Consider the following 23,620-nt stretch of genomic DNA (forward strand, 5'->3'; position numbering starts at 1 on the left):
GCCGCCCGCAGGGTGGTGTAGGGGGCAAGCAGCACCTCTCCACTACAGCGGAGAAGCTGCTGCTAGCCCCCCCCCCCGCCCCCCGCCCAAGCCTGGCCAGCGCCCCCTCCATTTTGGAACCCTTGGCAATGGCCTAGTTTGCCTTAATGGACGCGCCGGCCCTGAGTACAGTTAACAAACACTTGGCTTTGGAGCAAAGAATATTTTTTATTTTTGCAGGGCATTTTGTCATTATACACTGCAGCCTTGTGGAAGTTATCTGGGCTGAAAGAAGCAAAAGAGAAACTGTAAAAAGCAAAGCGGAACTTCTAGATCCCTTTAACGTGAGGCTGGTGCAGAGATCTCATTGGGACGGGGATCATTTAAACTTCCTTTTCTTCCGGAGATCTCTATCCAAACCGAAGCCCCGCTAAGGCAATGCTCACACCATGTCTCTTCACAAATCTTTTGGTTCCTCTCCAGAACCTTCTCCAGCGTCCTCTTGTTATACGGCTCATCTAGGTCAGAGATAAGAGAGAGATAGTAGTGAGTACAAATGCGGCTTGTGCATTTGCAATACTCATTTATTACTCCACAATGCCGATACAGTGATACCTTGGTTCTCAAACTTAATCCGTTCCGGAAGTCCGTTCCAAAACCAAAACGTTCCCAAACCAAGGCGTGCTTTTCTTTCCCATAGAATGTAATGCAAAACGGATTAATCCATTCCAGACTTTTAAAAACCACCCCCAAAAGAGCAATTTAACATGAATTTTAAAGGTAAAGGTAAAGGTACCCCTGACCGTTAGGTCCAGTCGCGGACGACTCTGGGGTTGCGGCGCTCATCTCGCTCTATATGCCGAGGGAGCCAGCGTACAGCTTCCAGGTCATGTGGCCATCCTGACTAAGCCGCTTCTGGAGAACCAGAGCAGCGCACGGAAACGCCGTTTACCTTCCTGCCGGAGCGGTCCCTATTTATCTACTTGCACTTTGACGTGCTTTCAAGCTGCTAGGTTGGTAGGAGCAGGGACCGAGCAACAGGAGCTCACCCTGTCGCGGGGATTCGAACTGCCAACCTTCTGATCAGCAAGCCCTAGGTTCAGTGGTTTAGACCACAGCGCCACCCGCATCTCTACTAACATGAATTTTACTATCTAACAATAGTAGATTTCCAAAATGTTCAAAAGCCAAGGTGCAGCTTCTGATTGGTGCTGGCACCCCGGAAACAATAGCTGACAGCCGTGTCGGATGTTTGGCTTTCGAAAAACGTTCCAAAACCGGAACACTTACTTCCAGGTTTTTGGTGTTTGGGAACCAAGGCGTTTGAGTACCAAGGTACCACTGTACTGAGCTTTTAGGATGCTTTCAGACTCTGAGTACTACCCCAGGTGCGGAGAACCTTTGGCCTTCCAGTTGTTGCGGAACTACAACTACCACCATCTTCAGCAGGTTCAGTCAGTGACCAGGGTTGATGGGAGTTATAGTTTAGCCGCCCCAAAGTTTCCCCCATCTGCATTATCCTGCCATTGCTCCTCTACTGCAAGCTACATGCAGATTTGCTATTTGTTTTTCACATTTCAGAATGGGACACATTTTTGGGTTCCCCAACATGGTTTGATGCAGCCATGCAGGCATGGGAAGAAAATTCACCTTAGCCCATCATTTTAAAACCAAGTTTTAAAAGCTGCTAGCATTTGTCTTAAAGCACTTCTTAAATTTAGTTACAGGTGGGTAGCCGTGTAGGTCTGCCATAGTCAAAACAAAATAAAAAATAAAAAATTCCTTCCAGTAGCACCTTAGAGACCAACTAAGTTTGTTCTTGGTATGAGCTTTCGTGTGCATGCACACTTCTTCAGATTTTTTTATTTTTTATTTCTTAAATTGAGTCACAGTTGTGTGAGTACAATAACATCGAGCCCAAGAGAGAGAGAGAGAAATGTGGGTGATAATTTTCCTACTTTGTACAGGAGAGCATAATCATTATCCCACGCTTTCTCCCAAAGGAGCCTGGGCTGGCAAACCCATATATGATAAAACAAAATCGAAAATTCTTTCTAGTAGCACCTTAGAGGCCAACTGAGTTTGTTCCATATATGATAAAGCAATCTAACCTTTTAAAAACTAAAAAATTCCTTCCAGTAGCACTTTAGAGACCAACTAAGTTTGTTCTTGGTATGAGCTTGCGTGTGCATGCATGTGTGCATGCATGTGTGTGCATGTGTATCTGAAGAAGTGTGCATGCACACGAAAGCTCATACCAAGAACAAACTTAGTTGGCCTCTAAGGTGCTACTGGAAGGAATTTTTTATTTTGTTTTGTTTTGACTATGGCAGACCAACACGGCTACCTACCTGTAACTTTTAAAAACTTATTATTATTATTATTATTATTATTATTATTATTATTATTATTATTATTATTATTACAATTAAAACATCTAAAAACAATTCCATTTACAAATGGATTTAAAAACCTGACCATCTGCTTCCTCTCACACTCTGCACATGCTCAAAAGCACTCATGCCTGAGTGCCAGAATTTTGGGGTGAAAGACACCGGGGACGCTGTGCAGATCAGATGCTGCCTACTGAGTCAGGACATTAGCAGTTGTTTGCTCTGACTCTCCAGGGTTTCAGGCGGGGTCTCGGCATATTGTACCCCCACCCCGTCCCAAATTTTGCTAGCGCCCGATCTCTCTTACCTCTTGATCCACGTCCTCACATTGAACGATAATTAAGGGTGGACTTTGCTGGGTCGAATAGAAGCCAGAGCAGTCTCTGTCCAGCTGTTTGAGGAAAGAGGAAAGGAGTCGTCATCAGTCTAAAGAAAAGTCCTACGTCAAAGAGCCTCTGTCACCCACCCACCCCAGACCCACAGAAGAAGAGGTATGGGCCACATCCACTCTATGCATTGATTGATTGATTCGGTTTATTATTTCATAAAATGTATACACCGCTTGAGTGCTAAACAAAGGGGGGGGGAGAAACCTCAAAGAGGTTTACGGAAAGAGAAAACAACAGAATAAAAAACTGCAGCAAGACTTTAAAACCTACAGAACAGCTCGGTCGGTTGGGGCATGAGACTCGTGATCTCAGGGTTGTGGGTTCGAGTCCCACGTTGGGTGAAAGATTCCTGCATTGCAGGGGGCTGGGCTGGATGACCCCCTTTGTGGCTCCTTCCAACGCTTATGATTCTATGATTAAAATCCGCATCAGCTTTCTAAGTATCTGGATAGCCCAAGAAGAAGAAGGAAGGATACGAAGGAAAAATAGGGTAATGGTGGAAATAGTAGTGTTATAAAGATCTATATGAGGATATGTGGACAGGTTGATACACACTTATAAGTAAGAGTGAACTATACGGTTGGGTATGACAGGAAGTCGGAAGGGATTGGAAAATGGGTTGATAATACGGTTACGGGGGTTTTGGGGGGTGGGCAATTTTTTAAAAAAATTCTTTTCTTTTTCCTTTCTCTTTTGATGTTTTTTTTTTTACCACGGACTTTTCTGTAGGACACTGTAAGCATATAGAATTGAATATAGGATAGAAGTAACAACAAATTAAGTAATCGCGTTAGAGTTCAGTAAACTCAACAATTGTATTCTTTTTTATCTTCTTTGTATTGTTTTTTGCATTATTATATATTGTTACTTGTTTATGTAACGTCTGGTGTACATTTATGTACATTTATGTTAATTGCTTTGTAACATTTTTTGTTAACTATTTTGCATATGATAAATAAACAAATTTAAACCTGAAAAAAGGATTGTCTAAACAAGAATGCCTTTAAGGCACTGCGATAGCACTTTAAACAGCCCCCCCCCTCAAAAAAAGTTTTATACATGGGCAGAAATTAAGTCATATTGTTTGTTTATATCCCAACATTTTAACCCAGGAGCTCAAAGTTGCGCACATGGTTCCTTCTCTCCTCTAATCCCCACAACGACCCTATGAGGTAGGTTAGGCTGAGCTTGAGTGACTTGCCCAAAGTCACCTAGTAAGCTTCATGACAGAGATGGGGATTTGAAGGCTGGTCTCCCAGATCCTAGCCCCATGCTCTAACCACTATGCCACACTATTGAGATTTGTCTTCCAAAGCAACTACTCTATTCCGAACTTTAAAAATGGAAAGCGTAATGCTGGTGGTCAACAAAAGAGGTTTAAAGACTGTCTCCAGGCAAATCTTTAAAAATTTAGCATAAACACCGACAACTGGGAAACACTGGCCTGAGAGCGCTCCAGTTGGAGAACAGCCTTGACCAAAGGCGTCGTGGGCTTTGAAGACACTCGAACTCAGGACGCGAGGGAGAAACGTGCTAAGAGGAAGGCACGCTTGGCAAATCCACACCGGGATCAACTCCCGCGAGGAAACCTATGTCCCCACTGTGGAAGGACGTGTGGATCCAGAATTGGCCTCCACAGTCACTTACGGACTCATTGTTAAAACCGTGTTTATGGAAGACAATCTTACTCGGCTATGAGGGATCACCAAAGAAGAAGTCTATGCCACACTGACTAATAATATCACCTGGATTCCCAGGCTTAAATGGGGGGGATGCAAAAGCTTCATTTGCAAGGGGGGAGCACAGGGCTTAGGGAAAGAAAGCGTATGTGGAAGAACTGTGCCACCTTGCTAATTTATTTGCAGACCCAGCTACCGTTAAAGGCACAGGAGCAGTGAAAAGTTGGCAATATCTTGCAGACTTACCCCATCCTCTTTGTATTCGCACTGGGAGACATCTTTCTTCTCTGCTGTGGGGCAAACCGTCTCCTTGATAGAGAATTTTATAGGCTGGGTTGTTTCACTGGAAGCATCCTGTGGAGACATTGAGCAAAACGGATTGGGGGGGGGGAATACATTTAAAGAGTTTTTAATGTTCCTCTTCGGCCAGGCTCCCAGAGCAGTTTACAGATACTGGAAAAGACAGTCCCAGTTTTTGCAGTTTTTGCAATATTGAAAAAGACGCGACACAAAAGGGGAACGGATTGGGAGGGAGGAGGAAAGAAGCAAACTCAGGTGCAAGATCTTTGCTACAAGTTCGTCTAATTATCAACCGGGAGATGGAAAAGTGCAAGGAAAGGAGGAGATAAGTGTATCTGCCGTGCTCATAGAGCTCCCCTTCCTTCCTTCCACTCTCTCTCTGCTGCAGCCTGATGGAATAGTTGCTGCCTGATGGAACAGGTGATGGAGGGGAGCCAAGGAACTACATACCCAATCAGGCTGCGGCTCGGCTTCCAGCAGTCGGAAGGCAAATTCCGGGTTTTGCTCCTGGTTATAGGTGTCCACGGCTGCGGCAACCACCTGCTCGTAGCTGACGGGAGTGCGGGCCGTGGGGGCTGCCGCGACCACCCCGATGAGCAGCAGAAACAGCTTGCAGCTCTCCATCTTCTTCTCCATCTGTGCTCGCTCTCTCCAAGGTATTCTCACGTTGGTACCTCCCTGCGATTCTGCAGCAGAGCTCCCTTCTTTATAGCCCAGGGCACCCCTTGGCCCTCTAGCCCCCCTCCCCTGTGGGCTAACGTCCTTCGGCTGAGGGTGCATGTGTGGCTTCTCTCGCCCTCCCCCAGGAAGTGCCCGTTGATGTGGGTCCAACTGAAAGGTGGGAGACCCGTTGGGAGTGTGGGGAGAGCAACTGATGAAAACCCTCCTTGCAAAACATCACGGAGGAGAGGGTGGAAGGCCAGGAAGGGGGTCACTGTCTTGGGAAAGGTTGTGGCAACAGGGGAGTCTCTGTGTTCTCTCAGACAGGAGATCGAATCCTGTTGCCACATCTTGCCACAAGCTGTATATGCCATAGACAGGAATTGGGGGGGGGGGGAAGCCTGTTGATTTCTGACTCTCAAAGGCTGTGTTCGTACTCCAGTTTTCTGAGCCCTTGCTTGGTTTTCAAGAACGTAATGACAGGCTGCTGGATCAGGCCAAGGACCACCTAGTAAAAAAAAAAGGTAAAGGATAAGGACCCCTGGACGGTTAAGTCCAGTCAAAGGCGCTCATTTCGCTTTTCAGGCCGAGGGAACCAGCGTTCGTCTGCAGACAGCTTTCCGGGTCATGTGGCCAGCATGACTAAACCGCTTCTGGCTCAACAAAACACCGTGACGGAAACCAGAGTGCATAGAAATGCCGTTTACCTTCCCGCTGCAGTGGTACCTATTTATCTACTTGCACTTTGACGTGCTTTCGAACTGCTAGGTGGGCAGGAGTAGGGACCAAACAATGGGAGCTCACCCCGTCGCGGGGATTTGAACCACCTACCTTCTGATCGGCTAGCCCTAGGCTCTGTGGTTTAGCCCACAGCGCCACCCGCGTCCCCTTGAATTTGCCTAGTCCTCTTTTAAAGGCATCCAAGTCGGTGGCCATCCCTGCCTCCTGTGGCAGGGAGTTCCGTAGTTTATGCGCTGCATGAACAAGCCCTCTCTTTTCTCTGCCCTGAATCTTCCAACATTCCTTGGATTCCGTGAATTCTAGCATTATGAGAGGGAGAACTTTTCCCTATCTGCTTTCTTGATGCTGCACATAATTTTATAACCTCCAACGTGCTGCCTTTTACTCACCTTTTCTCTAAACTCAGAAGATCCAAACGCTGCAAGCTTCCCTCACGTGGAGCACCGTTTGATCTCAGGCTGGCGCTGAAATGGGGTCAGCAACTGGGATAGCATCTTGCCTTGAAAAAGACAGAGAAATGGTCTTCAACTGGAGAGTGAGAGGTTTCTGCCTGACCTAAGGTGGACCACAACAGTGGTGTGTGACACACACACACACACACACACACACACACACTATGTGGTCCCCAAATGCGTGTCAGGACTAACAGTGTGTCCTGGCTCAGAAAAAGCTGAGGACTGTTCCATTGCAGGGCTTCTCAACATGGTGCCCTGTAGGTCACTGGTTCCCAAAGAGGGATCTGGTGCCCCCTGCAAGGCAGTGAGATTAAAAGGGGCACTAAAAGACAAGAGCATGTCAGGCAGGTGCTGGAGGTACCACTGGATCAAGTTTGTCAGTTGTGTTGAACTAATTAAATTGTCTTACTTGGATTTTGGCTACATGTGCAATTAATTGTTACTGTTTTAAATTTTATTGGGTTATTAATTTACTTTGTGGGTGGTGCAAACCGCTGTTCTAAATAATAATATTGTATTTTGTATTGTTTGTTTTATTGGAAAATTTAATAAATTCCTTCTAAAATATTATTATTATTATTATTATTATTATTATTATTATTAATACCCCGCCCATCTGGCTGGGTTTCCCCAGCCACTCTGGGCGGCTTCCAGCAAAATATTAAAGTACAGTGGTACCTCTGGTTATGAACCGGATCCTTTCCGGAGCCCCGTTTGCAACCTGGAAGGTCCCCAACCTGAAGTGCCACATCCGCGCATGCGCATGACGTGATCCAGCGCTTCTGTGCATGCGCGCGGTGTCATTCTGCATGTCTGCGCATGCGCGAATTGCCGAACCCATAAGTAACCCGTTCTGGTACTTCCGAGTTCGGCGTGTTCGTATCCCGTGATGAATGCAACCTGAAGCAATCGTAACCAGAGGTACGATACTTGTTTAATTCTTTAACGTCTGAGGGGAGGGCGTTCCACAGGGCGGACACCACCACCGAGAAGGCCCTCCTTCAGGTATACTGGACCGAGGCCATTTAGGGCTTTCAAGGTCAGTACCAACACTTTGAATTGTGCTCGGAAAAATACTGGGAGCCAATGAAGATCTTTCAGGACCGGTGTTATGTGGTCCCGGCGGCCGCTCCCAGTCACCAGTCTAGCTGCCGCATTCTGGATTAATTGCAGTTTCCGAGTCACCTTCAAAGGTAGCCCCACGTAGAGCGCATTTGCAGTAGTCCAAGTGGGAGATAACCAGAGCATGCGCCACTCTGGCGAGACAGTCTGTGAGCAGGTAGGGTCTCATCCTGCGTACCAGACGGAGCTGGTAGATAGCTGCCCTGTCTACCTACAACACCTTTTATAGGGTACGGGCACTGGGGATGAGTTTGTGCAACCAAGTTGGGAGCCACTGGACTAGATGTTGTTTTTCCGCCGAATCCTCTCACCCCTGATCATGCCGGGACTGATGGGAGTTGGCAGGAGCCCCCCATCCTTTTTCACCACCTGAGGCGAAATGGGGAGGTGTGCTGCGCTGCCTGCCCCCCTTACCAACCGCACCAAGGCCTCACTTGCCAGGGTCACACGACTGCGGCTTCCATGTTCTGGCGAGATCTCGCGAGAGTGCTGCTTCGCTTGCTGGGATCTCGAGAAGGCCGAACGAAACCTCCGCATGATTCGTGGGGCTCTCGTGAGATCTTGCGTGGCATTGTCGTGAGACCTCAAAGGGCTGTTGTGAGTTCCCGCCAGAAGCTGGGAACCGCTGCTTGTCAACAGTGACAACAGTAGGGAACACATCCATGCCTCTTGGATTCTACCACCCGAAGCAGCTGCCTCCGTCTGCCTAATGGACAGCACCATAGCTGTCAACTTTTCCCTTTTCTTGCGAGGAATCCTATTCAGAATAAGGGAATTTACCTTAAAAAAAGGAAAAAGTTGACAGCTATGGACAGGACGGCTCTGGGAGTTGGTTTCCAGCAACATTCAGAGAGTGCCATTTTGACCACTCTTGAAGTGTGGCAACTTTTCAAGTGGGGGGAAAAACAAACGTGACTTGTGAACAGTTCCTTTTCCCACCCAAATTTTCATTTCTTTTTTTTTTAAATCTGCAAGTATACCGTTGAAGTGATAATGCCCAGGAGCCACCAGGGAGGAGGGATTTTCAAACGATCGCTTAAACCGTCAGGTGTGGCTTTTACCACTGGCTTCAGAGTGGGTTGGCACACAGGGCTGGCACCAGGAGAGATGGCTGTTTGGGGTTTCGTTTGTGGCCTGGATTCCTCTTTTTCTTTTGGTAAAGAGTTGTGCAAACTGGGCTTCCAGTTGACTGAATCAGCATGAGGGTTGGGGAACCTCCCTGAGCAACCAGATCTAACACTTAGGAAACGTTTCTAAATCCCTGGCTTAAAATCTCTAGTTTCTGTCCCCATCGCTTCTTGCCCTATCCTCACAGGACTGAGAAAGGGGACGGTTTATTGTTTAAACTTTGCGTTTTGTTGTGTGTTTTTCTTTAAAAAAAACCTTTTTCTGTGCACACAACCGTGGTAGTTCCAAAGAGTGCCGGTTTACAAATTCCTTAAACAAACAAGGTTGTGTGGACTCTCCTTCCTTGGAGGTTTTTAAGCAGATTTTTCGTGGCCATCTGTCAGGAGCTCTTTAGCTGCGATTCCTGCATTATAGGGGGTTGAATTACAAAAGGACCCTCGGGGTCCCTTCCAACTCTACAATGTGATGATTTTATGAAATAGTTAATGTTTTCTCTCCCTCATTCTCAGAGCCTTGTACTGTACATGTTTAGTTTTCGAACAGCTTAGTTCACAAACAACTTGGAACTTGAACGCCACAAACAGGGGTGTAGCAAGTGGGGCGGGGGGCTGCCCCGGGTTCCATAATGGAGGGGGTGACAAATGATCAAGGAACATTTTTTTGAATTTTTTGAATTTTTCTTTTTTTAAATGCCTGCTCCGAAGGTCTTATCTTGCTATACTAGGGATTATATAGCTATATATGAAATTTCATGCATATCGGTTAATATCTTGACCCTCCTCCACCAAAATAGCTGTTCACTTGGCTGTTTTCCCTATGTCGTGAAGGCTGAAATTTCAGTTCAGTGGAGCACTTCCTGTTCCCAACCCTAACCCTGTGGAAAGCCATCTAATTAGACTTTAATTTGATTCTGAGATGTTTTTAGGAGGTAATTTAATTATTGTTTGATTTTATACCAATGTTATGTATCTGATGTTAGCCACCCTGAGCCCGACTTCAGCCGGGGAGGGTGGGATATAAATAAAAGTTTTTTATTATTATTACTTGTTATTATTCCTTTGTAAGAGAATATGAAATACCGTATATACTTGAGTATAAGCCTAGTTTTTCAGCACACTTTTTGTGCTTTAAAAGCTGCCCTCGGCTTATACTCAAGTCAGCCATTCCTTAAGAGGTGTACAAGAACAGTGGTTCTTTACTCTCCCCAGGCAGCTTGTTCCATTCCTGAACTGCTCACATAAATGCAAACTTTAGACCCCAGAAGGCAGAAAGCCTATCAGTTAAGGAAGTATTAAAACCCCACAGGTGCTCACTTTCCCTGGCTCCTGCTTAAACAGGACAGGATCCCAGCCTTCTCTGTATAACACAAGGGAACATTGCGCTGTGGGTTAAACCACAGAGCCCTAGGGCTTGCTGATCAGAAGAATGGCGGTTCGAAACCCTGCGACGGGGTGAGCTCCACAGCAGCAAAGGAGGAAGAGGAAGGAGCAGCCCATGTTGGCATATTAAGCTGAGCAGCTGCACAACAAGAAGGTTGAGGAGACTGTAGAGCAAAACTAGGAGTGGTTTAATGAAAAGCAAAAATAACAGAAATTACATCAGCTAACATTACATTACAGAAACATGACCCATACGGTGACCCACCACCCAGGGCAACTGAGGAAGGTACGCAGACCTCCTTATATACCGTACCCGATTACTGTCACGCCCAAATCAAGACAAACTCAGCATCACCTGCTGCACTGTCCCACAGCTGGAAAACTAGGTCAATTTACTTCTTTCATTCTCTTAAAGAGATATCCCTGTGGAACAATAATGAACCTTGAATTAACATCCAACAGCCCAAAGGGCTGCTTTGGGCTGCTCGTTCCTCCTCTACCACAGTGGCAAAGGTGAACCGGCTTATACTTGAGTCAACAAGCGTTCCCACATTTTGTAGGGAAATTAGGTGCCTCGGCTTATATTTGGGTCGACTTATACTCGAGTATATACGGTAATGTAAAACCATTTTTGCGGGGGGGGGAATCAATGGGGGGGTTTGACAAGAAATTTTCCGCACCGGGTACCACCTGACCTTCCCATGCCTTGGGGGGGGGGTGACAAAATAATTTTTGCCCCAGGGTACCAATTTACCTTGCTACGCCCCTGGCCGCAAACCTGGAAGTAGGTGTTCCGGTTTGCAAACTTTCCCTCGGAAGCCGAATGTCCGGCACGGCTTCCGACTGGCTGCAGGACGCTCCTGCAGCCAATCGGAAGCGGCGCCTTGGTTTCTGAACGTTTCGGAAGTCAAACGGACTTCCGGAATGCATTCTGTTCGAAAACCAAGGTACAACTGTGTATCCAGGCAGCCTTCCCCAACTTCATGCCCTCCAGAGGTTTTCACTACAGCTCCTATCTGTCTAGCTTCACAAATTACAGCCTCAATAACTAACTTTACATGAACCAATGTTGCTAACTGAAATATACTCGGAGTCAAGTGTGAATTTCATGCTCTTTATTCAGCTCATAGTAGTGAGGAATGCAGTTCCCCCAAAACGTCTGCTTTATATACACTATTTACACAATGGGCCCCACGTGATCGGCTAATTCTGGGATACTCCTGTTGGCCAATCAGGTTGCGGATTCACTTCCACCTAGAGCTGGATTGGGTGGCTCCTGCGGACCAATCAGACTGCTGCATTCTGGATCCTATTCTTCTAGGACCAATCAGACTGCTGCATTCTGGATCCTATTCTTCTAGGACCAATCAGACTGCTGCATTCTGAATCCTATTGTTCTAGGACCAATCAGACTGCTGCATTCTGAATCCTATTGTTCTAGGACCAATCACATTGCTGCATTTTGGATCCTATTCAACTCAATACATAACACTAACATAGATATTAATATTAGCCATCACCTCCTGGCAAATAGAAGGGGAAGAAATGGAGGCAGTGAGAGATTTCACTTTCTTGGGCTCCATGGTCACTGCAGATGGTGACAGCAGTCACGGAATTAGAAGACGCCTGCTTCTTGGGAGAAAAGCAATGACAAACCTAGACAGCATCTTAAAAAGCAAAGACATCACCTTGCCGACAAAGGTCCGTATAGTTCAAGCTATGGTTTTCCCAGTAGTGATGTACGGAAGTGAGAGCTGGACCATAAAGAAGACTGATCGCCGAAGAATGGATGCTTTTGAATCATGGTGCTGGAGGAGACTCTTGAGAGTCCCATGGACTGCAAGAAGATCAAACTTATCCATCCTTAAAGAAATCAGCCCTGAGTGCTCACTGGAAGGGCAGATCCTGAAGTTGAGGCTCCAGCACTTTGGCCACCTCATGAGAAGATAAGACTCCCTGGAAAAGACCCTGATGTTGGGAAAGATGGAGGGCACAAGGAGAAGGGGAAGACAGAGGATGAGATGGTTGGACAGTGTTCTTGAAGCTACTAACATGAGTTTGGCCAAACTGCGAGAGGCAGTGAAGGATAGGCGTGCCTGGCGTGCTCTGGTCCATGGGGTCACGAAGAGTCGGACACGACTGAACGACTGAACAAAAGTCTTAGACATGTATTCACTCACATTTATCCCAGTTAGCTTATTCGTCACATGATCTATCCTTGGCTGGGGATTTGGCTGGGGATTGTGGGAGTTGTAGTCATGGAATCATAAGAGTTGGAAGAGACCCCAAGGCTCATCTAGTCCAACCAAGAAGAATATTTCCCCCCCATCTTATTGCTTCCAAATAATGATAACAGCAACACACCCAACTGTGACCCCTCCTGACCCAAAGAGAGGCAGCCCAGCACAGTGCCTTCTAGATGATGATGTCTCGTGGCTAGGAATTATGGGACTCAGAGCCGTCTCATCCATAGGGGCTGGTGGCGCGGCGCGCCAGGGCGCCGGGCCCCCCAGGGGCGCCCCCGTGAGCCCGCCGGCATACCAGGCTCCCCCTCCCCAACCCGCCCCCGCCCCCACGGGCGAGCGGGCGGGCGGGCTGCAAGCCGGCTGCCCTCGCCTCTCGGAGCCCCAGCTGGAGCGCTGGAGCGGCGCGGGGCTTTGCGCGCCCTTCCAGCACTCCAGCGCTCTGAGCGCACGAGCCAGGGAGGGGAGGACAGTACCCGCTCAGCCAGCCCATCTGCCTGACCCCGTGTGCTCCTCGGAGCGCAGATTGCTGCGCCTCCGACAAAGCCGTCTTGAAGGCAGGGAGGGGCGCCGGGGATGTAGCTGGGACAGTGCCCCCGCCCGCCAGCTGGTGGCGAGGTGAGAGTGGAGGGTGCGGGAGCCTTTTCCTGGGAAGGAGGCTCTGCTGAACTCTGGAGATCAAAGGGGGGGTCTTTTACTTCCGAGGAAACACGCGCAGGAAAAGGGCTTGAGAACCATGTGGGCACGCAGCCTGCACGGCTGACCTGTGCCACTTGCTGGTGGACTGGGCCAGCGTACACCCGAGGAAACGTTCCTGGCGAGATCTGCACATGAGAAAAGTTCTGGGTGGGATTGCAACCGGACGGGGGAGGGGGTCCGTCCACTCTTGTTGTGGCCTCTCTCTCTCTCTCTCTCTCTCTCTCTCTCACACACACACACACACGGCAATCACGTCTCTATTCCGGCAATCTGAATTCTAGAAAAAGCAGAATTTGCAGCGAAGAGAGAAACAATCCACGAGCAAACAAGTCAGAATTTGCAAACAGAAGGGCAATGTTCCTCTTTTCCTGCATCCAAAAGGAATAATAATATTTTTTTTTAAAAAAGTGGGGTGTTGGTTCATTTTATTTTATTTCTTCAAGTCGGATTCCCAAGCTTTAAAAGAGAAATAAATGAGTCTGAAGAAAAAGAAAGAGAAATGAGCCAAGGACTTAAAAGGGGGAGGGGACCTGCCAGGGGGAAAGGGGAGGGGGAGACTATGGGAAATTGCAAAGGGGGCGTCCAAAAGAGTAGTGGTGGGTTTTTGCAGGGATAAATAAAAGAGGAAAAGAATGGTGTGTGTGTGTGTGCATGTGTAAGGGGCTGATTTTAGGGAGCCGAAATGGCACTGGGAGATGTGTGTGCGTGTGTAAGCAACACCGAAGCAATTTAAGATGCAGGGTGCATTTTGGGGCAGGTGGCAACCCAAGCAGATCAGAGCCCTGCTTAATTTGCTTTGCTTCTCCACTATGGCGCTTTCCTCTTCCCCCACCTCTGTGGCTTCTCCTTCCCTTTGCTCCCCAGTCGTATCCATATGGGGCGGGGATCTTTGTGCCATGGGGCGCTGCTGCGTGCGTGTGGGGGGCGCCGGAGGGATCGTTGAACCACGGCGCCAGGTAGGCTTAAGACGGCCCTGATGGGACTTGTAGTCCAACAACATCTGGAGGGCACCATGTCGGTTGCTCCAGGTTTTAGGGACATGACAGTTTTTTCTCAGCCGCTCTGGAGGAAATGCACGTCAGGATTTAGCAACAAACAGGATTGAAAGCATCCCCAAGACTTCCATCCGCAGCAGCAACTTTGAATTTAGTTTGTACAGGTATGCCAGGCAATGTACAGTTGCGCTCAAGCCGGCAGGGCTCTGCTTGCGGGATTATAAATCTAAACAGGCAGAGAGTGAAAGGAATAAGAAGGGGGGGGAGAGCAGTTTCCCCCCAAGGCCGTGAAAAATATCCACTCAAGAGAAAAAAAGATTTGTGTGGTAAATGGTGAGAAGACAAAAATCAGAGCGGGAAACCAAAATATGTGAAATCTTTTTTTATTGAGTTTTACATTGCAAATTTAAATCCAGACATTAAACATCAACATCACCATTTAGAATTATTTTGTCTGTTTTTTTAAAAAAAATACTCAGTTTTTACCATAGTTTTTTGTACATTGCAAGTATTACTCAAGGCATTTTAATTTTATTTTTTTGCATGCAAAATAAAGAGGGTTTTTTGAGAAGAGGAAGGAAGAGGCTCGATCCGTCTACACCAACCACCTGTTTTGAGCTACAACTCCCCATAGCTTCTGCCAGCATGGCTGAACTGGTGCGCACTGGTCCTGGTAGGGTGGAAAGTGAGGTGGACATCAGGAGAAGAACCCAGTTAAATGGTCAAGGGAAAGGGCTGTAGCTCAGTGGAGGGGGCCCAGCTGAAGGTCCCAGGTTCGATCCCCAGTGGCACTCCCTGCCTGAGATTCTGGAGCACTGCTGCCAGTCCGGGCAGGCAATACTGAGCCAGATGGACCAGTGGGTGCAATTCAAAATAGGGCAGCTTTCTGTGTTCCTAAACGACTGGTGCAGCTAGAGCCAACGATGGATGGAGCAAGCCATTCTAGTTTTGACTCCATCTTTCCGGTGAGTTCTGCAAAGGCAACACTGAGGAAGAGGCTGGCAGGCAAGGAGACCCCCCTGGACTGGGTGGAAGTAGGAAGGCAGAAAGGTGGAGGCCATCGGAGGACAGAATCAGGTTGGATGGGCGGTGACTCATTTTCCTGAATGGACCAGCCATCGCTGCATTGTCTCCTCCGGCATGGCTGGGGAGGATGGAAGTTCAGGAGGGCACCAGGTTGGTGAAGGCTGGCAGGCATTACCAAGGCAACAGGGTGGTGGGGAAAAGCGAAATCTGAAGAAGGGTGAACAGGCTGGACCCGGAATCGGAGAAAAAGTGTGTGAAAGAGACAGAGAGGAGCTTTCTACACGTTCCTCGGGATTTCTCCACCTGCTGCTCAATATCGGATTGTCCCTCCCACCATTACTCCCTGGCCCTTGAAGATTTTGCGGAAACCCTTCTTGACACCCTTCTTGATCTTCTTAAACTTCTTCTTCAGCCACGACCGCTTCACCCGTTTGGGCTCAGGCTGCAGAGGAGAGAGGAAAAAGAGCCTCCTGTTAGGACCTCATCCCTCAGTGGGTGGGCTGTGGACCACCAAAATGGGTGCCAACTTGCCTGGTTCTACCTCTCTCTCCTCCCTTTCTTGGCTGTTGTTTTGCTGCCAAGTCTCAGTCCTCCTGGCTGAAATGCTGTGGGATAACCAGCCTCCTATAACCAATGTACGGTACTTAAGTCTAATTAACACATGAAGGGGTTAAGATCATAGAGTAAGCTGTCCTGCCACGCTTAGCTATGTCCACTTCCCCTCACCTTGTGAGGAACTACCGTATATACTTGAGTATAAGCCTAGTTTTTCAGCACACTTTTTGTGCTTTAAAAGCTGCCCTCGGCTTATACTCAAGTCAACCATTCCTTAAGAAGTGTACAAGAACGGTGGTTCTTTGCTCTCCCCAGGCAGCTTGTTCCATTCCTGAACTGCTCACATAAATGCAAACTTTAGACCCCAGAAGGCAGAAAGCCTATCAGTTAAGGAAGTATTAAAACCCCACAGGTGCTCACTTTCCCTGGCTCCTGCTTAAACAGGACAGGATCCCAGCCTTCTCTGTATAACACAAGGGAACATTGCGCTGTGAGTTAAACCACAGAGCCCTAGGGCTTGCTGATCAGAAGAATGGCGGTTCGAAACCCTGCGACGGGGTGAGCTCCACAGCAGCAAAGGAGGAAGAGGAAGGAGCAGCCCAAAGGGCTGCTTTGGGCTGCTCGTTCCTCCTCTACCACAGTGGCAAAGGTGAACCGGCTTATACTTGAGTCAATAAGCTTTCCCACATTTTTGTAGGGAAATTAGGTGCCTCGGCTTATATTCGGGTCGGCTTATACTCGGGTATATACGGTAGGTAATCAAGCCTTTGTTCCCTTTCAGTCTATCTGATGAACTCAGCAACACTGAAGCTGAGCTGGGGTAGCTCAGCTGATAGAGCATGAGACTATTAATCTCAGGGTTGTGTGTTCGAATCCCATGTCTGACCGATTGGGAATTTGGTGAGATCCATGGGGAATTCCTTTCACACATGACAAATTGGTTAAGAGGACGCTACGGCGTCAACCCCTTCCACCTCAGAAGGTGCCCCGAAATACCGTCTTACCTCGTCCTCTACGGCTTCACAGGTGACAACGGCCACAGGTGGGTTCTCAACCAGGAAGTAAAAGCTGGAGCATTCCTTGACCACCTGCAAAGGAAGGAAATGGGAGGTGAAACCGAGGTTGGTGCCAGGAGGAGCCTCCCTCTTTGGGAGTATTGCTTTGCATGCAGTTAGCCCCTGGTTCGATCCCTGGCACAGGGTTCACCAACGTTGTGCCCAGGGGCGCCCAGGGCCCTACCTGTGTGCTGTGTGTGTGTGTGTGTGAGAGAGAGAGAGAGAGAGAGAGAGCAGGAAGTATACGAGTGTGTAACTTCGTACTGACATGACTGCCAGCATGGTTAGTACGTGCGCTTAATGTGTTTGTTTGTTGTGCTGACGGGGAGTGTGGCACATTTGTGCAGTGCAAGTCTGGCTACGTCCACACATTGGCACAAGACTAATGATGACTACGCTGGTGTCAGGTTGCTGTCAGCGGCTCCCGGCCGGTTGCCCAGGAAAGTATAAAGACAAGGAAAGGTTTCTTGCAGTCCTTTTTTTATTCCAGTCTTTACAGAGAGAGGCTATAGAACCCAGCCTCTTGGATAATGGCGTTGTCCCGACTGAATCTCCACCCCACCCTCCTTCTCTCCCACTTCCTAATTCGTCACTTCTACGGGTGCTGCTACAAGCCCTCTGTCTTTGAGCTCTTTGCTCTCCTACTTTTAAGGCTTGCCAGGTCCTGGGAGACGGAGGGTCTGGGATGCTTTCTGATGACACTGTGTCAGCCGGGTGTTGTTGTTTCGGCTTTTCCCTTTATTTCCCGGCTTTCCCCCTCAACTGCCTCTGAGCTGCGACCTTCCTCACCACCCCCCTTGTAAAGCTGTACTGTCTTCCTCTTCCTCTTCCCTGGGAGTGTCAGGATGGGGAGGTGGTCTCCACCATTCCTGCTCTGCCCAGTCCCGGACAGCTGGATCCTGGGGTCATTGAATGCAGCTGAATGATCAGAACGGACAAATGGAAGGACCTTTTCACAAAGCAGAGAGCTAAACGATGGATTTACTCCCTTCAGGAGGAAGTAAACCTAAAGGAAAAGGGACCCCTGACCATTAGGTCCAGTCACGGATGACTCTGGGGTTGCGGAGCTCATCTCGCTTTACTGGCCGAGGGAGCCGGCGTACAGCTTCCGGGTCATGAGGCCAGCATGACTAAGCCGCTTCTGGCGACACCAGAGCAGCGCACGGAAACGCTGTTTACCTTCCCGCCGGAGCGGTACCTATTTATCTACTTGCACTTTGACGTGCTTTCGAACTGCTAGGTGGGCAGGAGCAGGGACCGAGCAACGGGAGCTCACCCCATCGCGGGGATCCGAACTGCCGACCTTCTGATCAGCAAGCCCTAGGCTCTGTGGTTTAACCCACAGCGCCACCCGCGTCCCTCAGGAGGAAGTGAGGGCCATCAAATTGGATGAACATAAGAACATGAGAAGACCCTGCGGGAGTATGCTTCAAAATACCAGTTGTTGGGAATTTCAGAAGGGTAGAGTGCTGTGATGTTCACGTTCTGCTTATGGGCATCCCATAATAGCCACTGTGAGAACGGCCTGCTAGATGAGACCTCGAGAAAGCAGTCCCTGTGCAGATGCGAGCCTTGGACTGAAACAGATTCCTGGCCCCCCGACTTCGCCCAGCCTTACCCCTCCGTCTCTGAAGCTGCATTCCTCCACGGGGCGTTCCTCCTCTGCCAGGCACTCGGTTTCTTGGATTGTGAAATTCAGCTCTTGGGCGCTTTCGGAACTCGCATCCTGAGACAAACAAGAGCAACCAAATCAGAGCTGATAGTCCAAAAACCTTGCCTGAGACTAGTGGGGAGCGCAAACATTTCGGGTGGGCGTGTTATGGTGTCTATGGTGTAAAATAAATGTTCATAAATGTACCAGGCAAACACATGCATAAATATATAAACCACATGTCTGAAAACAGTACAGTGGTACCTCGGGTTACATACGCTTCAGGTTAAGAACTCCGCTAACACAGAAATAACGCTTCAGGTTAAGAACTTTGCTTCAGGATAAGAACAGAAATCATGCTCTGGCGGCGCAGTGGCAGCGGAAGGGTCCCATTAGCTAAAGTGGTGCTTCAGGTTAAGAACAGTTTCAGGTTAAGAACGGACCTCCGGAACGAATTAAGTACATAACCAGAGGTACCACTGTACAGGGATACAGCCCTAAAGCCATTTTGGCTCTTTCAGTGACCTCAAATATCCCTCTGCAGTTTGGATGGAAATGGGAAAAGCCTCGCCATTGTCTCTGTGCTCACATATCCTGCCTTAAGGGCACATTTGTGTATGAATAGGGTGAGCCTGTGACCTGGACTCAGGAATTAAATATTTACCATCACAAAAGAATGGACAGGCTTCTAGTTACAGGTAGGTAGCCGTGTTGGTCTGCCGTAGTCGAAACAGAATAAAAAATTAAAAAAATCCTTCCAGTAGCACCTTCGAGACCAACTAAGTTTGTTCTTGGTATGAGCTTTCGTGTGCATGTATCTGAAGAAGTGTGCATGCACACGAAAGCTCATACCAAGAACAAACTTAGTTGGTCTCAAAGGTGCTATTGGAAGGAATTTTTTTTAAAAAAAATATTTTGTTTTGAATGTCCAGGTAAACCCATTACCAGGTTTCTTGCCAGACAGGATTCTGCTGTAGACCGCCCCTTCTGTGATGTATGTATGATGAATTGGGGTGGTGGTCTTGAGCTACAGGGTAGGCAATTTCAAAAGTCTATATAAGAGCTTGCACCTGAATTATTTTGGGTTCCTCCTCCCTCCTGCGTGGGGGGGGGGTGTGAGCACCCTGCTGCAACAGTTTAATAAAGATCAGGCTTACTAGCTGCTTTGCTTCTCAATATTCTCTGGTTGGCCTGTTATTTTCTCCTACTGATGGAGAACCTATATAAGGACTCTATACGGGTTCTTGGGTACCCCATAAGGCAGGGGTCAGCAAACTTTTTCAGCAGGGGGCCAGTCCACTGTCCCTCAGACCTTGTGGGGGGCTGGACTATATTGGGGGGGGATGAACGAATTCCTATGCCCCACAAATAACCCAGAGATGCATTTGAAATCAAAGGGCACATTCTACTCATGTAAAAACACACTGATTCCTGGACCATCCGCGGGCCAGATTGAGAAGGCGACTGGGCCGGATCCGGCCCCCGGGCCTTAGTTTGCCTACCCATGCCACATGATATTATGATGAGGGCTGATCTGAAGAGCTAAGTGATTCTGATTAGTTTAGGATAATGACATTGGGTTGCAACCGCCAAGATTGCAGTGATCCTTCGATTGGTGATTGGAAATGCATACTGTGGAACCTCGGTTTTCGAACGTACCGGTAATCTGTTCCGGAAGACCGTTCGACTTCTGAAATGTTCGAAAACCGAGGATCAATGGTCTGTGTTATGTATTGAAGTTCTCACCCTAGGCTACTAGGGGTGTTGTGTATATAGTTTCACTCTGCCCACCGTGACTGCAGTTCTCACTCAGGTCCACAACATGCAAATGAAGGATTGAGAGTGCCGTTCACGGATTGGGTAGCTAGAGAGAGTTGTTACTGTTGCATGTTACTGAGTACTATATAAGCAGGCTGGCTCAGCCCTCCAGTCCAGTTCTGTTCCAGACTGAGAATAAAGAGAGCTGCTTGGAGAATCACTGTGTCGTCTGCTATGTCCGCCCGCTACTTAATAGTCTGGCTCCAAAGTCAATGGGGGGAAATGAAAAATGAGCCTCGGAAGCCGTTAGACTTCTGAGGTGCGTTTGGAAAACAGAAGCAATTACTTCCGGGTTTTCGGAGTTCGGGTTTCAAATTATTCGGCTTCCGAGACGCTCAAAAACCGATGTTCCACTGTAATCTGGAAGTGTATAAATAAATTGCTTCGGATGTTTGTCCTTTGCAGCCTTCTCCTTATTTTTGAGACTGTCTCTAGGCATTTGTCTTTCAATAAAGGCCTATATTTTCACTTGAAAAGTGCATTCTGTGAGGGATTCCTCCAGTCTAGGAACCCCTTTATAAATTTCTCCAGCAGTACCAGAATATGGGAGTCAGATACATTGAGCGGCTTGCTTGCTTCCTTCCTTCCTTCCTTCCTTCCTTCCTTCCTTCCTTCCTTCCTTCCTTCCCAGAGGGAGGGTGGAAGCAGATGCACAGGTGGCCTTAGGCTAAACGCACGCCATACAGTCAAAACACATGACCTCCCCCCATTGAATCCTGGGAACTGTAGTTTACCACTCTCAGAGCGACAACCCCCAGCACCCTTAACAAACCACAGTTCCCAGAATGCTTTGGTGGGAAGTTGATGTGCTTTAAAAATATATACCGCATCCAAACCCTTAGCATCTCAAACCTGCCTCCTGGTTTATAAAACCCCAGAACGCGCCATGCACATTGATGGCGCATACCAGCCTTCCCCAACCTGGTGCCCCCAGATGTTTTGGACTGCAACTCCTATCGGTCCTGGAAAGCACAGCTGCTTCCTGAAACACGATTGCAAAAATCGCAGGTGCATATATCTATAGATGAACGAGGACAGCAGGACTTACCCAGTTGGGCTGAGGGGCAGCGTTCAGAAGCCGATAGGTGAAGTCTTCGCCTGCTTTTTGGTTGTACAGGTCGACAGCGAGCGCCGCGGCGTCCTCGTAGCTCAGCGGTTCTTTGGCAGGAGGCAAGACAGTGGTTGCGGCGGCAGCTGCCCCAACCACTAGCAGGACTCTCCAGAAACAGCTCTCCATCTTCGTTGCCTCCGATCTATCCCTTCTGCTGGTGGCTCTTGGGAGCTGATGTAGCCTCTTGGGTCCAGAAGTCCCCCTTTTTATGTGCGGTCAATTGCACGGATCATGCGCTGATTGGCCAGCAGTCTGGGGTTTCCCCCGCAAACCGGTGACTCAGTTCCTATGTGCTCATGTGAGAAATTCCGGCACCCAAACTTAAGCAATGTGGAAAAATATTTAGTCGGTGGGAGGGAGGGGGAAGGTGTCCTTTAATGTTCACTCTGGGAACTGGGCTTGGCATGAGAAGTACATGAGGAAGTACATTTCATACAAGGAAGGTTTTTGTTTTGTTTTTTTAATATAGATTGCACTTTTTCTCATTTGAACAGATTTTCGAAGTTAAGCTGTAACTGGGAAAATTCCCGCACTCCTCGTCTTTGCGAGCTAAGAGGCACTTGTGGGCAAGGTATGTGGGAGATGCTGGGAATGTAAGAACCTACCTGAATCTGGCCAATGGCCCATCTAATCCAGCATCATTTCCTCCCAGTGGCCAGGGTAGCCAACAAGCAGGAGCTGAGCACAAAATCAGACCCTCCAAGTGCCCCTATTTTCCAGGGACAGTCCCGGATTTACAGAAGCCGTCCCAGTTTCTGATTTGACTCCAGAATGTCCCGCTTTTACTTAAAGGTAAAGGGACCCCTGACCATTAGGTCCAGTCACGGATGACTCTGGGGTTGCAGCGCTCATCTTGCTTTATTGGACAAGGGAGCTGGCGTACAGCTTCCGGGTCATGTGGCCAGCATGACTAAGCCGCTTCTGGCGAACCAGAGCAGCGCACGGAAACGCCGTTTACCTTCCCGCCGGAGAGGTACCTATTTATCTACTTGCACTTTGACGTGCTTTCGAACTGCTAGGTGGGCAGGAGCAGGGACTGAGCAACGGGAGCTCACCCCGTCGCGGGGATTCGAACCACCGACCTTCCGATCAGCAAGCCCTAGGCTCAGTGCTTTAGACCACAGTGCCACCCAGTTTTACTTAGGACATCCCTATTTCCATCGGAGAAATGTTGGAAGGTATAGAGTTATGAGACCCCCAAGCCAAGGAGATAAGTAACTAGACAACCTCTAGAAGACATCTGGTGCTGGAGGAGACTCTTGAGAGTCCCTTGGACTGCAAGAAGATCAAACCGATCAATTCCCAAAGAAATCAGCCCTGAGTGCTCACTGGAAGGACAGATCCTGAAGTTGAGGCTCCAGTACTTTGGCCACCTCATGAGAAGGGAAGACTCCCTGGAAAAGACCCTGATGTTGGAAAAAATGGAGGGCACAAGGAGAAGGGGACAACGGAGGATGAGATGGTTGGACAGTGTTCTCGAAGCTACTAACATGAGTTTGGCCAAACTGCGAGAAGCAGTGAAGGATAGGCGTGCCTGGCGTGCTCTGGTCCATGGGGTCACGAAGAGTCGGACACGACTAAACGACTGAACAACAACAACAGAAGACATCTGAAAGCAGCCCTGGACAGAGAAGTTTTTTAATGTTTTATTAGGTTTTTATACATGTTGGAAGCTGCCCAGAGTGGCTGGGGCAAGCCAGTGAGATGGGTGGGGTATAAATATAATAATAATAATAATAATAATAATAATAATAATAATAATAATAATAATATTGAATAGGTACAGGGGTCAGCAAACATTTTCAGCAGGGGGCCGGTCCACTGTCCCTCAGACCTTGTGGGGGGCCAGACTATATTTTGAAGGAAAATTCCTATGCCCCACAAATAACCCAGAGGTGCATTTTAAATAAAAGCACACATTCTACTCATGTAAAAACAACTGATTCCCAGACCGTCCATGGGCCGGATTTAGACGGCGATTGGGCCGGATCTGGCCCCCAGGCCTTAGTTTGCCTACCCATAGAATAGGACGTCCCAATTGGAGAAATGTTGGAGTGTATGCACTATCCCCTCCTGTTTTTCCCAGCAATAGACATTCGGAGGCACCAGGGCTCTGAATGTGAATAATGCCCATATTCAGGGCCAGCCAATATATTTTGGCACCTGAGGCAGCCCCCCCCCCAAAATAAAAATAATATTGCCTACCAAAAAGTGGGTGCTTCTGGGTAACCCTACAGAGCAG

The 23,620-nt window shown here is 48.3% G+C and overlaps 1 protein-coding gene across 1 annotated transcript; it reads right to left on the reverse strand.

Annotated features, from left to right (window-relative positions):
* Positions 1 to 359: 359 nt before the first annotated feature.
* LOC117056019 lies at positions 360 to 21,555 on the reverse strand. Its single transcript, XM_033166033.1, has 10 exons — positions 21,316 to 21,555; positions 18,417 to 18,524; positions 16,748 to 16,831; positions 15,502 to 15,630; positions 12,945 to 13,075; positions 8,133 to 8,343; positions 5,191 to 5,571; positions 4,687 to 4,794; positions 2,680 to 2,763; positions 360 to 497 (listed from the first exon to the last, which is right to left on the reverse strand). The coding sequence occupies exons 1-10, from the start codon at positions 21,502 to 21,504 to the stop codon at positions 390 to 392; spliced, it is 1,533 nt and encodes a 510-aa protein (XP_033021924.1). The 5' UTR covers positions 21,505 to 21,555; the 3' UTR covers positions 360 to 389.
* Between the last annotated feature and the right edge of the window lie 2,065 nt (positions 21,556 to 23,620).

Source organism: Lacerta agilis, chromosome 12 (genome assembly GCF_009819535.1).
Source record: "Lacerta agilis isolate rLacAgi1 chromosome 12, rLacAgi1.pri, whole genome shotgun sequence".
Lineage (NCBI taxonomy): Eukaryota > Metazoa > Chordata > Lepidosauria > Squamata > Lacertidae > Lacerta > Lacerta agilis.

Coding starts and splice junctions, on each gene's coding strand:
- LOC117056019 (XM_033166033.1), bottom strand. CDS start 21,504: ATGGAGAGCTGTTTCTGGAGAGTCCTGCTAGTGGTTGGGGCAGCTGCC. Junction 18,525..21,315: donor CTGCCCCTCAGCCCAACTGG/GTAAGTCCTGCT, acceptor TGTTTGTCTCAG/GATGCGAGTTCCGAAAGCGC. Junction 16,832..18,416: donor GCAGCTTCAGAGACGGAGGG/GTAAGGCTGGGC, acceptor CTTCCTTTGCAG/GTGGTCAAGGAATGCTCCAG.